Source organism: Diadema antillarum, unplaced genomic scaffold, assembly GCF_040938485.1.
Source record: "Diadema antillarum isolate AM-2024a unplaced genomic scaffold, OU_Dant_1.0 seq00000290_RagTag, whole genome shotgun sequence".
In the NCBI taxonomy this organism is placed as follows: Eukaryota; Metazoa; Echinodermata; class Echinoidea; order Diadematoida; family Diadematidae; genus Diadema; species Diadema antillarum.
In genome coordinates, this window is record NW_027271316.1 from 894,655 (window position 1) to 907,891 (window position 13,237).

The 13,237-nt window shown below is 41.7% G+C and overlaps 1 protein-coding gene across 1 annotated transcript in view; it reads right to left on the reverse strand.

The window, feature by feature from the left end:
* Window positions 1–661: 661 nt before the first annotated feature.
* Window positions 662–13,237, reverse strand: part of LOC139730076 (uncharacterized) — a 177,954-nt gene continuing 165,378 nt past the window's right edge. Inside the window, exons 37-45 of the mRNA XM_071640984.1 lie at window positions 13,157–13,228; window positions 11,367–11,629; window positions 9,935–10,059; window positions 8,754–8,894; window positions 8,159–8,286; window positions 6,964–7,046; window positions 6,344–6,434; window positions 4,916–5,056; window positions 662–2,489 (exon numbers count right to left, since the gene is read on the reverse strand). Coding sequence (XP_071497085.1) covers window positions 2,202–2,489; window positions 4,916–5,056; window positions 6,344–6,434; window positions 6,964–7,046; window positions 8,159–8,286; window positions 8,754–8,894; window positions 9,935–10,059; window positions 11,367–11,629; window positions 13,157–13,228 — 1,332 coding nt within the window. The 3' untranslated portion in view covers window positions 662–2,201. The remainder of the gene's footprint in view (window positions 2,490–4,915; window positions 5,057–6,343; window positions 6,435–6,963; window positions 7,047–8,158; window positions 8,287–8,753; window positions 8,895–9,934; window positions 10,060–11,366; window positions 11,630–13,156; window positions 13,229–13,237) is intronic.

A 13,237-nucleotide genomic window follows, 5' to 3' on the forward strand; every position in this document is an offset into this window, starting at 1 on the left:
ACAGTTTACTAAAAAGTAGAGAACCTTTAAACATTTTCTTCTTTTTTTCTCTCTCTCTATCTTCTCTCTCGGACTATATACAACTTGGCATACAGGATTAAATCCACAAGAGTACTTTAAAGATGAACTGTACAATTTGCTATACATCGTAATATAATAGTATGAAGTAAATAGATGAATGAACACACAACAGAGAACCAAATCAAACGATCATGTTATTGCTGTTATTTAACATTCAGACAACAGAGGGCGGTGTTGATGAGCGGCCGGGAAAAGACCGGAAACCAGAGGAAGGCAAACATAATTCTACCGACGCTGCGATGATCAACGACAGGAGACAATTTTTAAAGCAGATTTCAGGGAACAGTATCTATGTGGGCAGAGTCTAAGCTCCTTGTACCAAAAGCCCCAAGATCTGGATATAAGACCTTTTACTTGGGTCATTACATGAGAGCTATTGCAAGGTCATTCATAACCCATTCTCTCTCGCTTCTCATGTCAGAAGCTCATGGGTAAACACGAAACAATCAACTGAAAAACCCCGCAAATTAACAGACATAAAATCAGATAATTATACCAACATTGAACATTACAAAATATAATTCATTGTCAAACCAGTCTAGAACATATAAATAAATTTCTAAGAAAGAGTACCATCAGCTTGAAAGACAGGAAGAGATAAAGAGAGAGAGGAAGAGAGAAAATAATGAGAAATCTAATACCTATGTACACAATGACACACACTATGATAAATAAGATATATTGTACAGGTATTTACTTCTGTGATATCTACTCTGGGTATGCACATTTCCTCAAACCCACTGGATTCTTATCAAGCAATGAATCGGGCTTCTAATCCACATTTGTTATGTCTTTAATTTGTATGCTGACTGGTCAGTCAGTGCCCACTACGCGTAATTTGCAATGAAGACAAGCGCTGGATCGAGTAGACTGCACCAAGTGATCATGAAACAGACACAATTTGGAACCTATGGGACTACAGCAGTTGTTCTCCACTGGGCTGGATGCGCAGAACCAGACCTCACAGTCCCTCCCTATGGACAGTTAGAGATATAACAGCCCTCACAACCACTCAAACCTCTTTCAAATGCACTGTATGTCCCCTCTAGCAACTTTGCCTTGATGCATTCACCAGATCCAGGACCTTGCTCAGCTTAAAGGCATCAAGGGTAGATGTAACCACTCATGCCCAGAACGGACTTAACTCCAAAACAAACCCTAGCAATCATACAGCTCCTTTCTGCAACTGATGAGTCATTTTCTTCTTTTTTTTTCTTTTCTTTTACAAGGCAACCAATGTCCACTTGCGGTAATTATAGAGACACATCTGTTTTTCATATTCCCCCATAACCATCAATACTGCTGACATCCTGAGTGTACTTCACCAACTCAGCATCAAGCTTAGCAGAAGCAGAAGGTCATTACTGCCATAAATGTACCACTGAGAAAGTTACTTCTTTTAGGCTCCCATCTGGCAGACATTTCCTAGTTTCATTGCACACGAGACTGCGGGAAAACTTGAGAACAAACTTCACACAAAACTCCTCTGACACAAGTTCCGAGGCCAAATATATGTCAAGAAGTGTTTAAAATAAACAAACTCAAGCACTGATGGGTTTGAGGCATTAAGAAAAAGAAAAAGATTTGGCACGTCTACACACATCATCAGGAATAACACACTTTCAAAGCCTCTATAAGAACTGTGAATATATCGTACAGTTAAAAATTCACTCGACAGTTAAAATACACCTGCATCGACTTTGAGTACATTTTGTCTTCCCTAAGTAATATCGGAGATGTTTGCAGTAACTGGTTACACCAAGACTTACAAAACACATCTCAGTTGAATATCTTCATGCCTGCAGCTTCTCTGACAAAGCGCACAAGGTTGCATAATACACAAACATCTACATGAACACAATGGATATAGGCCACAGACGGCTTTTCCAGTATTTTGTTAATCATCTCAATAATAATTTTTTTTTTTAATTTTCCTTTTTTTTTCCTCATTCCTCACGCACCCCTTCAATCAGTTTTCTACACACTTTGAAAGTTTTTTTTTTATTTTTTTTTGTATATTATTTCTTTTGATAATACTTTGGGTGTACAGCACGTGTTGGTTAGATGGATTAAGATTTAGGAGGAGGGGTAGGGGGAGGGGGAAGGAAGGGGGCGTGGGATTAGACATCCGTCTGCTTGAAGGGAAAGTGCTCCTGCGCGTTGACACTGGCGGCGTACTCCCCGTAGACCTCCTTGCCGATGCCGCGGATCTGGGCCTCGACGGTCGGGTACTGCTCCAATACCATCTTGAGGTCGCGCACGGACAGGGACTGGACGTCCACGTGGGTGCGGGCGCGGAACGACGTCCGCCGCGGCACGTCGTAGATGAGGTTGATGTCGTCGAAGAAGTCGCCGCTCTCCAGAATGGCTGCCACGCGAGACTGACTGTTCACTTCCAGCTCCTCCACCTGAAAAAAAAACAAACCCCAAAACTGAGAATATCATCATCATTCATTCCTTCTTTCTCCTCTTATTTCTCCCTCTTAAGCCCTGGTCACACAGCACTCCACGTCTAAATCACGTACAAACAGTTTTGAAAATCTGGTGGACGTGGTCGTAAGTGGTAATTTTTTGGTCAATTTTGGTTTGGCCGTGCTTTGTACGGGGTATGGCCGTTGGTGGCTGTTCCACTGCTGAAGCACTGCCCAAGCACGGCTAACCACGTCCAGCCACATGTATGTACGCGGAAAAATCCATTTGTCAGCGATAAGCCGCTAAACACATGCTATTTTCCGTGATACCAACGAGTAACACGCGTCAGATGACCGTGCTCTGCCCGTGACAGACGGCTAAACTTTCGCGTCTTACCACGTCTCCCCAAGTTTTAATCACTGCCGGAACACGAATTATCACGTGTGTTTCACGTGTGTTGCACGTCTTTACCATGTGTGCCGCCCGTGGTTGTCCGCGGAATGAAATTTTGAGCAGTTCAAAACTTTTTACCGCGTTCGACGCCGTTCCGATTTTTCCCAGCGTCCTGCCACGTCTATAAATCGACTGTAGCTCGTCTTAAACTCAAAATCAACGCAAACATCGTCTGCTTCACGGGAGACCACTTTTTGACGTGTTTTGGCCTCGATTAAGCCGTACAGCGCTGTGTGACCGGGGTTTTACATTGCATTATTTTAGTTCATTTCTCCCATGCCACGTTGACTTTGACATCTCCAAAAAATTTACGTACGATCAGTCGCTACGAAAGTAAGAGAACGTCGTCAGACCACCATTCTCTAATCTAGGTATTTTTTTGATTCTCAGAACACTTTGCTTCCCAATGATCAGTCGCCACATTTCATTTCCAAAACTCCACCTCCAGAAATAGTACTATTAGCCAGTAACAACAGTTCCTAGAAAAAGAAAAATGCCTTAGCAGTCTACACTTGTACATGCATTGATGTATTACGCATTAATAGTGGAAGTGATAGAAGTAACGGTACTTTTAATCAGAAGAATTAGAATTAGCAAAAGTAGTAATAGAAGTAGCAGCAGTAGTACAATGTAGTAGAAATAGTAGTTGTACTGGCAGTAGATCTAGTACTTATTGCTTTAAAGGGGCATTCCAGACGATTTTCATAATTTCACATCATGGAGTACATAAATCAACAGCTCCATGTACAGATTTGTGCAATTTATTGTGGTCCTTAAGCAGAAAAATCAATACTCTGAAAAAAAAAAAAAAATTACCCTGAACAAATATGATGACATTTGAACATCATATATTTCAGAAATGTAGCAATGTAATTCCATTACAGTACTACATGCTTAACAAGTTCACCTGTGTAGAATTTATGCATGCTTCCTTCTTTGGTTCTTCTTCCGTGAGCCCCTACTCATGCATTCCTCTAGTGAGGCTGCCATGTCATCATCCTTGTTTGTTGTGATTTGTTATAAATTTTGAAAACATTCTTATTTCTCATCCCAATTGCTATAAATTCGGAAGCTCTGTACCCAGAGTTGTATAGCAGTTTATAGTTGTTCATTTTATGCAAACGTCTGAAAATCATCCAGAGGTCTCCTTTAATTACTATCATCATCGTCATCATGATCATGATCATCACCATCATCCATCATTATCGTCATCATCATCATCACCATCATCCATCATTATCGTCATCGTCATCATCATCAATCATCATCATCATTATCCATCATTATCGTCATCGTCATTGTCAGCATCATCAATCATAATCATCAATCATCACCATCATCAATCATCATCATCATCATCACTCATCATCAATCATCACCATCATCATCAATCATAATCATCATCAATCATCACCATCATCATCAATCATCATCATCACCATCATCATCAATCATCTCATCATCATCAATCACCTCAAATCATAATCATCATCATCAATCATAATCATCATCAATCATCATCACCATTGTCATCATCATCACCATCATCATCATCATCATCAACCATCATTATCAACATCATCAATCATAATCATCATCATCATCAATCATCATCATCATCATCAATCATCATCATCATCAATCATCATCAATCATCACCATCATCATCAATCAGCATCATCATCAATCATCTCAAATCATAATCATCATCAATCATAATCATCATCATCAATCATCATCACCATTGTCATCATCATCATCATCAACCATCATCATCATCATCAATCATCATCATCATCATCATCATCATCATCAATCATCATCACCATCATCATCATCATCAACCATCATCATCATCATCATCAATTATAATCATCATCAATCATCATCATCACCATCAATCATCATCATCATCATCATCATCATCATCATCGATTCTTTGCTAAAAATGTCTACAAAGGTGACTCACCGTTCCCCTGGTGATAAAGTACATCTCGTCCCCCACGTCCCCTTGCCTGACGATGAAGTCATTTGGCATAAAGAGGACAGGTTTTAACATGAGGGACAGTGCCCGGTGGAACGCCTCCTCTGCTTCCTTGAACAAGGGCACCTTGAGTGCGGCAAAGGTGACAGGAAAGAAAAAAGAGAGGAAAATAGAAAGAAGGAAACCCACATAAGCTGGAAGATTTCTTTTGTCAATCTTTTTTTGTATGGTTTTTGAATGAGTTGACTTCTGAAAATTTGCTCAGCTTTTGATGATCAACATCATGCTCTTCATAATGTACATCGTAAGAAGTCACTTTTAGCCATCTATAAAGACTATGTTTTCATATTATTTAAATACATATCATCCATGGGTGGAGCTGGTACCACATTTGACTTTCTTATATTCTCATTGTCAGGTATACAAACTGTATGCCACTTCCGGTGAAGCTGGAGTGAAAACAAACAGCTCTTCTGCACTTGCAGTAGGGCCTACATGTCACCATTGCCTTCCTGTTGGACTGGGGCACACTGTTACACCTGAGTAGGTTTGCTAACTTTATAATTCAGTCAGGTTTGGATGGATTACTTAACTCTATTTTAACTGGGCTATTTGAGACCAACTTTTTACTGGGGGGGATCAATTTGACCCCCCCTTCAGATCTGGCCGCTGATCACGCAATCGCCGCAAAATTTTGCCTCAAGATAGAGCCGGATGTCAACTACAAGATTATATGGTCATACAATAGGAAAATATTGGCTTTCTATTTTTAGTAAATTAATTATGCAAATTTATGCATGAAATCATATTTTTACCTATAACTTCATTATAATGACTGAAGGACACCTAAATTTTTGTGTCAGAGTTCCTCAAGACACATCAAACAATTTTCTTGAAAAACAATAGCGACATCAAAATCAATTTCTTTTGATTTTTACTGTTTTGTTAATTTCTTATGTATCTTATTGTTTTTTCGACCTTTTGTTTTCTATTGTTTTTTTGCCAAAATTTGTTGCAGGCACATTTTCAAGCTTATCTACAATAAAATTTATTAATTTCAATGGTTAAAAGTTGAAATAATCTAATTCATATCAATTTAACAAAAAACACAATTTGCATTTGATTTGCACACGATATCATGAATTTGAGCTGTTTTGGGGTTGACATGCATATGCGAAACATTACATAACTTCAGAACAGTGTACCCAGATGTCGCAAATTTGGTCTAAAAATATGCAGGAGACTTCAATGAAAAAAGTCACGAAACGACGCGGCAAAATCTTTGCGCGTTGCGGAAATGTCGAGGGGGGGTCAATTTGACCCCCCCAGTTGGAATAGGGTTAACGGTTACAAAAAGACTTTGCAGGTTATAAAACAAAGTGCTTGGACACAATGAGGGTTAAGCTTAAATACCTTCTTGACGTGACCATGACACACGTCTAGTCCAATGTCCGTCTGAAGGCAGAAAGGGGCATCTCGGAACAGAGTGCTCTGGTCAACACCCCTGTACAGATGGAAAATGGGATAAAAAATTTAATAATTGTTCTCAGACAAACATAATGTACACACAAACGAGGTTTAAATATGATAACAATTAGATCTGTACACACAGCACTTTTTTTTTTAAATTGATAGGAATGAAGAATAAAGAGGAAATTATAACAAAAATGGCCCCAAACAGTTCCTTTGCTCATGGGTAGGGGTTGTTCATACTTAACCTGTTGAGGACAAGTCCCGAGTTTATTCGGGCTGGTGTCTATGGGAAATGCCTCTTGTAGCAAAATCATTCCTTCCTCAACCGGCTAATACCACACACAAGCAGTGCCAATGGTGTGAGTTAGGGCTTTAATCTTAGTTTAAAACAAACCAACAACAAGATTTGAAGCAGAGCCACCAGTCCAGGTTGGGCTTGGTCTTACTTTAAACAACGTTATCAAAAAATAGTGTCTATGGTCATGGGTAGGGCTTGATTTTACTTTACACCTTGCCAAAAAGTAGTACCAATGGTCAAGGGAAGGGTAATTAGCACTCACTTGTTGCGGACCCACAGGTAGTCAAAGTAGCTGATGACTCTGTTGCGGAGCTTGCTGCTCAACCTCATATCCTTCATTTGGTCCTGGATACAGAGAGACACACACACACAAAAAGATCTTTAATGTTTTTCAAGTTTACTTAATTCTCTCTCCATAATTATCCTCTCCAAACTGATTCTTGATTTTATGGATGGGGTGGGTATGGGAAGAGGAGAGGGCTGGGCATGTGGGAGCGGTTTGGCATGGAAAAATGGCTGTAGGCAGGAAGGTGCGTATGGAATGAGGAGAGGGGGGAGGAGTTTGGGCATGAAAGAAGGGGAGTGGTTTGGGCATGGAAGGACGGGAGAATGATGGGTATGGAAGGATGGTATGTGTAGAGAATGTCAGGAGGGGAGAAAGTGGGGATTAATGGATAGGGAAGGAGGGGGGAGAACGTTTGGAAAGGAAGGGGGAGGGCTTGGGTATGGAAGGAGGGGAGGAGTTTAGGCATGAACAGAGGAGAGGGGTCGGGACATAAAAGGGGAGGGGTTTGGGGAAGAAAGGGGGAAGGGTTTGAGCATGGAAAGAGGGGAGGAGTTCTGACATGAACAGAGGAGATGGGTCAGTACACGAAAGGGAGGGGAGGAGTTTGGGCATGAAAGAATGGTAAGCGGTTTTGGCATGGAAGGAGGGTAAGAGTTTGGGCATGAAGGGAAGAGGAGGGGTTTGGGCATGAAAGGAGGGGGAGGGGTTTGGCATGGAATGAGGGGGAGGGGTTTTGGCATGGAAGGAGGGTAAGAGTTTGGGCATGAAATCAGGGGGAGGGGTTTACGCATAAAAGAAGGGGCAGGGGTTTGGCATGGAAGGAGGGGGAGGGGTTTGAGCAAGAAAGGAGTGGAGGGGTTTTGGCATGGAAGGAGGGTACGAGTTTGGTCATGAAATGAGGGCGAGGGGTTTGGGCATGGAAGAAGCGGGGTAGTTTGGGCATGGAAGGAGGGGGGAGTTTGGGCATGAAAGCATGGAGAGGGGTTTGGGCATGAAAGAAGGTGGGTGGAGTTTGGGCATGGAAGGAGGGAGGAGTTTAGGCATGAATAGAGAGGAGGGGTTTGGGCATGAATAGAGAGGAGGGGTTTGGGCATGAAAAGGGGGGGGGGTGGGTGTGGGCATGAAAGAAGGGTGAGGGGTTTGCAAAGGGAGGAGAACAAGAGTGCCATACCTTGACAGCTGCCAGTCTCTCCTCATAGCTGACACGCCCCGATTCCTCGTTGGCCAGAGTGGAGGCAATGTTTCCGAGCACCCAACCAAAGAGTAGCTTTCCAAACACCATCACCATACTGGCAAAAGCTGCAGGCACATTATCATGGGGGGAAAAACACGCAGAAAGAAATCACATCATACTTTTATCACAATCATGCACAGTTTAGTAGATCGTTAAGGAAAAAACAAAAACATGAAACTACAGGCACGGCCTTTGACACTTTATCTAACATGCCTAGTTTTCAAAAATTTCAGCGAACATCTCCTCAAAGTATATTCTTCCTGAATGACACACTGTCAATACTGAAAAATCACATGCGATAAATATGTGACTTTGTAGCAAAATTCAGAGCAATTCTATGACATATTAGACAAAATTTATACATTCTTTTTTTTGTCAGTCTTTTGGTCAAAAATATGAAGAATCTGTCACAGAATGAATGATAGACCAAAGCCCTATTTGAATAGCACCAATACTACAATGGGAGGCTTAAACCTGTGGCAAGACCGAGTGTTTCTTCCCCTTCTTAAAATTTGCCGAAACGTGGCTTTACCAAGCTCGGGGACGCTGTTGGCGTGAATATCTCCATAGCCTGTAGAGGTGAGAGTCGCGACGGCCCAGTAGATGGTGTCGCAGTAGCGGTGGAAAATGTGCGGCTCCGTCCCGGTGTAATCTGGGGGGGTGGAAAGCGATGCTAAAAGTTAGAGCGCCATCACAGTGCATTGCTCCACTGAAAACAGGGAAGGGCATTAGAAAGACTTGGTAGCATGGGTTCACCACTGAGTGGGAAGGCTGGCCTGGCTCAAATATATTCGGGAATCACCGTAATGAATAATTGTGTACAGCTTCATCGCTGATCTCTGCGTATAAAGTACACACACAGCCTACAAATCTCAGCTGGAGTCAACTGTTACCGATGAGCATACTCTTCGATGCACATACAGTATTTTTGCTGACCGGTGCCATTTATGGATTTTGAATGTAACTAGGGGCAGTGAATGAAGCGGGTAACCCATGAATCATCATACTATTGGATCTTTAAAACACTACGTCTGAAAAGTTGTAATTCCAATCAACTCTTACTGTGCGTTGTCCGGCACTAGGCGTGCATATTGGAGCCGTTTCTAATATGCGATCGATTGGCACAGATGTCTGGAAACTACTTGACAACGAACAGAGTCAATTGTGTCATCATAGCCTTCTTGTTGGACTGAGGAATAATTGTTGTTACACCTGAATGGACTGGCTCACTTCACAACTAGAGTTTGGATGGATTACTGAATGCTAATGATTGCTAAATTATCTTCAAATTTTCCCCCGAGCATTCAGCTACACTTCTTACACTCAATACACAAATTGTAGACCTGGGGGACATTTCATGAAGCATTTTGTCCGACAAAGTTGTCAGACAAATTTGCTTTCAGGCATTCAGATGTAAGGATTTCAGTAACTTATAATAGTTTGTCAGAAAAAAAAGAAACATCTGACAAAACGCTTCATGAAATGCCCCCTGGATGTCAGGGACCCCACCCCCCCCCCCCCCCAAAAAAAAAAGAAGAAGGGATGTTGATTCTTAGCCGATTGAAGACTAGTCCTGAGTATACTTTGGCAGGTGTTTACGGGAAATATATGTTACAGCAAAATCAGTTTGAACCTCAGCAGGTTAACAAACAAATGAGGCCTCTCATTGAGTTTGGTAATGGGTTTGGTTACTGGATGGGGCAAGCGACTTACCGGTAGCCCACGAACCCTCTTTGCACTTGCCGAGGGGGCAGGCAATGGTGTACCAGATGCTGGCAAACAGGTGAATGATGATGAGAAGTAGCACAAAGAACTTGGTCAGGCGCACCATCAGAATACTGTGGAGACAGAAGAGAAGAAAGGGGAGAGAGATAGAGGGAGTGAGAGAGAGAGATATTCAGAGAGATAGAGGGTAACAGAAAGACAGAAAGAGATAGAAATATAATAGAAAGAGATAGAAAGAAAGAAAGATGGAGAGATAGAGTGACAGAAAGAGATAGAGATATAATAGAAAGAGATAGAAAGACAGACAAAGAGATAGAGTGACAGAAAGAGATATTCAGAGAGGAGAGATACAGGGTAACAGAAAGACAGAAAGAGATAGAAATATAATAGAAAGAGATAGAAAGAAAGAAAGATGGAGAGATAGAGTGACAGAAAGAGATAGAGATATAATAGAAAGAGATAGAAAGACAGACAAAGAGATAGAGTGACAGAAAGAGATATTCAGAGAGGAGAGATACAGGGTAACAGAAAGACAAAAAGAGATAGAGATATAATAGAAAGAGATAGAAAGAAAGACAGACAGAGAGATAGAGTGACAGATAGAGATAAGGATATTACTCTTCTATCATTTCTCAGATTTTTCTCAAACTCTTACTGATTTGAAGCCTGAAATTTATTTCATTCCCATTTTAACATATAGTTTGCTCTTTGGCAGTTATTTCCCTTTAATTGTTAAGCACACATATTCCATGTACAAGTACATCAGCCTCCAATTTAGTCTATGAACCCCCCCCCCCCCCCCCAAGAAGTTGGAATGTACGTAAAGAGTTTATGTATGCCATAGTTATCAATGATCACAATAGCTCACTTGAGTCTTTGGCTGTTGACTTGACTTGACTTGATGCTAATTTTTGCAGTTTACATCTGCTGCGGGTGTCCCATGTTCTGGGGTAGGCAGCAGGTGGCTGGAATGTCTAATACCCGCCCTCCACAAAACTTTATGAATAGCATGTCGGCTCAGGGGAGCTAAAAATGAAAGTTCACCACTGGAATATCTAATATCCATCCTACATGCAACTCTATATACTTCGTCAATGCAGGTCAAGTTGCATATTCTTATGGGGGCTCAGGTGAGCTTAAAACGAAAATTCACCACTAAAATATCTAAGACCTGACCTCCACGCAACTCTGTTTAGCGGATCAATGGAGGTCAAACTGCATATCTTTGTGGTGGCTTGGGTGAGCTAGGTTGAGCTTGAAACGGAAACTCACCTGATGCTGAGAAGTAAAAATGCATCATTATTATACATAACACCCACCATCCATGCAACTCGTATTTGTAATAGTGAGACAATGCGAGTCAAGTTGCATATCATTTTTCATATCAGCTCATCGGGAGAGCGAGAAGACGAGAACTCACTTGATGTTGAGCTCCCGCTCCCACCGGTCGAAGAACTGGGAGACGCGGACGAGGCGGAGGAGCTGGCGGAAACGGAGGAAGGAGAGGACGGGGAAGCGGATGCTGGGATGGAAGCAGAAGGCCAGCAGCTCGATGGGGATGGTGGGGACGACGTCCTGGAGGAAACCGCTCCACTTGCGCAGGTACGAGTTGTAGATCTTGCCAAAGTCCTTCTCCAGGGCGCCGTACTCGTCGGCGCAGCTCACGTGGAACTTGATGTAGATCTGCCGGACAACGACGGCCAAGCGATATTGTGCGATGATAAGAAGATGTATAGTTAGAACCTTGTTTTGACAAGGTCGAATACGTGAGATACCTGTACATAACAAGGTGATTTTTCAGATCCCATTTATTTTATCGTCGCTGGGGCGACAAGACTTCATATCTACAAAATGTCAAATGTTCAGGAGAGCCAAAAAACATGGCGGCAAAAGCACTAGAGTTGATGGGAAAGCCTTTCCTTTGACATGCCGTGGTGGCTTCATTTTTGAAGTAGGGCAGTTGGGATTCGGACAGGACATCACTTAACCAATTATTTGACCATTAATCCAAAAAAGTAATTTTCATCACAATTTCAGATACAAGGTCTTGTCACCCCAGCGACGTTATATTCTTTTGTTTTATCCCTGATGTAAAGAGATACCTGCTGTAACATGTTTTTTCAGGCCGAGCGAGTAGTGAGATGAAAGAAGATGTAGAACAGAACCTCGTTAAGACGAGGTCGAATATAATGGGATACCTGAATGTTACACGTGTACTGTATGTTATGAGGTGACATTTTTAGGTCTCATTCCTTTTATATCTTGTTGTTTTTATCCCGATATAACGAGAACACCTGCTGTAATGAGGTAATTTTACAGGTCCCATTCCATAATATTCTTTTGTTTTATCCCTGACATAACCAGATACATGGTGTAATGAGCAAACTTCAGTGGCCCAAGAAGCTCGATATAATGAGGTTTTGCTATATTGTATATTGTCATAATACTGTTCAGCATATGTCGCAATGGAATTCAGCTCAACTAGGTGAGGACACTTGTATAGGTGTACACTTTTCAAAGCAATAATTGCATGATTGGTTGCTATGTACACATATACCCTGAATTTTTCTTTTGCTGCACATTTCATTGTTATGCCGAGGAAGAAGAAAAACAAAAAACAAAAAACAAAAAACAGTCACCATTTGTTTTATACAACGCCACATGACTTTAACAGGCATCATCCAAGCCAAGAACTGGGGTACAGCGACCAATCCTCAGGGTATAGCGAACGGGAAAACCCTAGTTCGATGAAAAGCCTAAAACATGTCGACAGCAAACCGTGCAATTGCACTCATAAGTAAATGTCATGTGACTAGCAATAATTGCATGATTGGTTGCTATGTACACATATACCCTGAATTTTTCTTTTGCTGCACATTTCATTGTTATGCCGAGGAAGAAGAAAAACAAAAAACAAAAAACAAAAAACAGTCACCATTTGTTTTATACAACGCCACATGACTTTAACAGGCATCATCCAAGCCAAGAACTGGGGTACAGCGACCAATCCTCAGGGTATAGCGAACGGGAAAACCCTAGTTCGATGAAAAGCCTAAAACATGTCGACAGCAAACCGTGCAATTGCACTCATAAGTAAATGTCATGTGACTAGCAATCGGCCAATCAGGAAGCAAGAATTCCCTTCTAGTGTTGTACAAAGCACAACCATTTCCCTGCAGTAAAATGCACTTCCAAGGGGCAATGACTCACCTCAAATATGAAGACACACTCACACAGGTAGCTGAAGAGAAGGAAAGGCATGCTCTTTACTTGGTAGAAGGCCTGAAATGG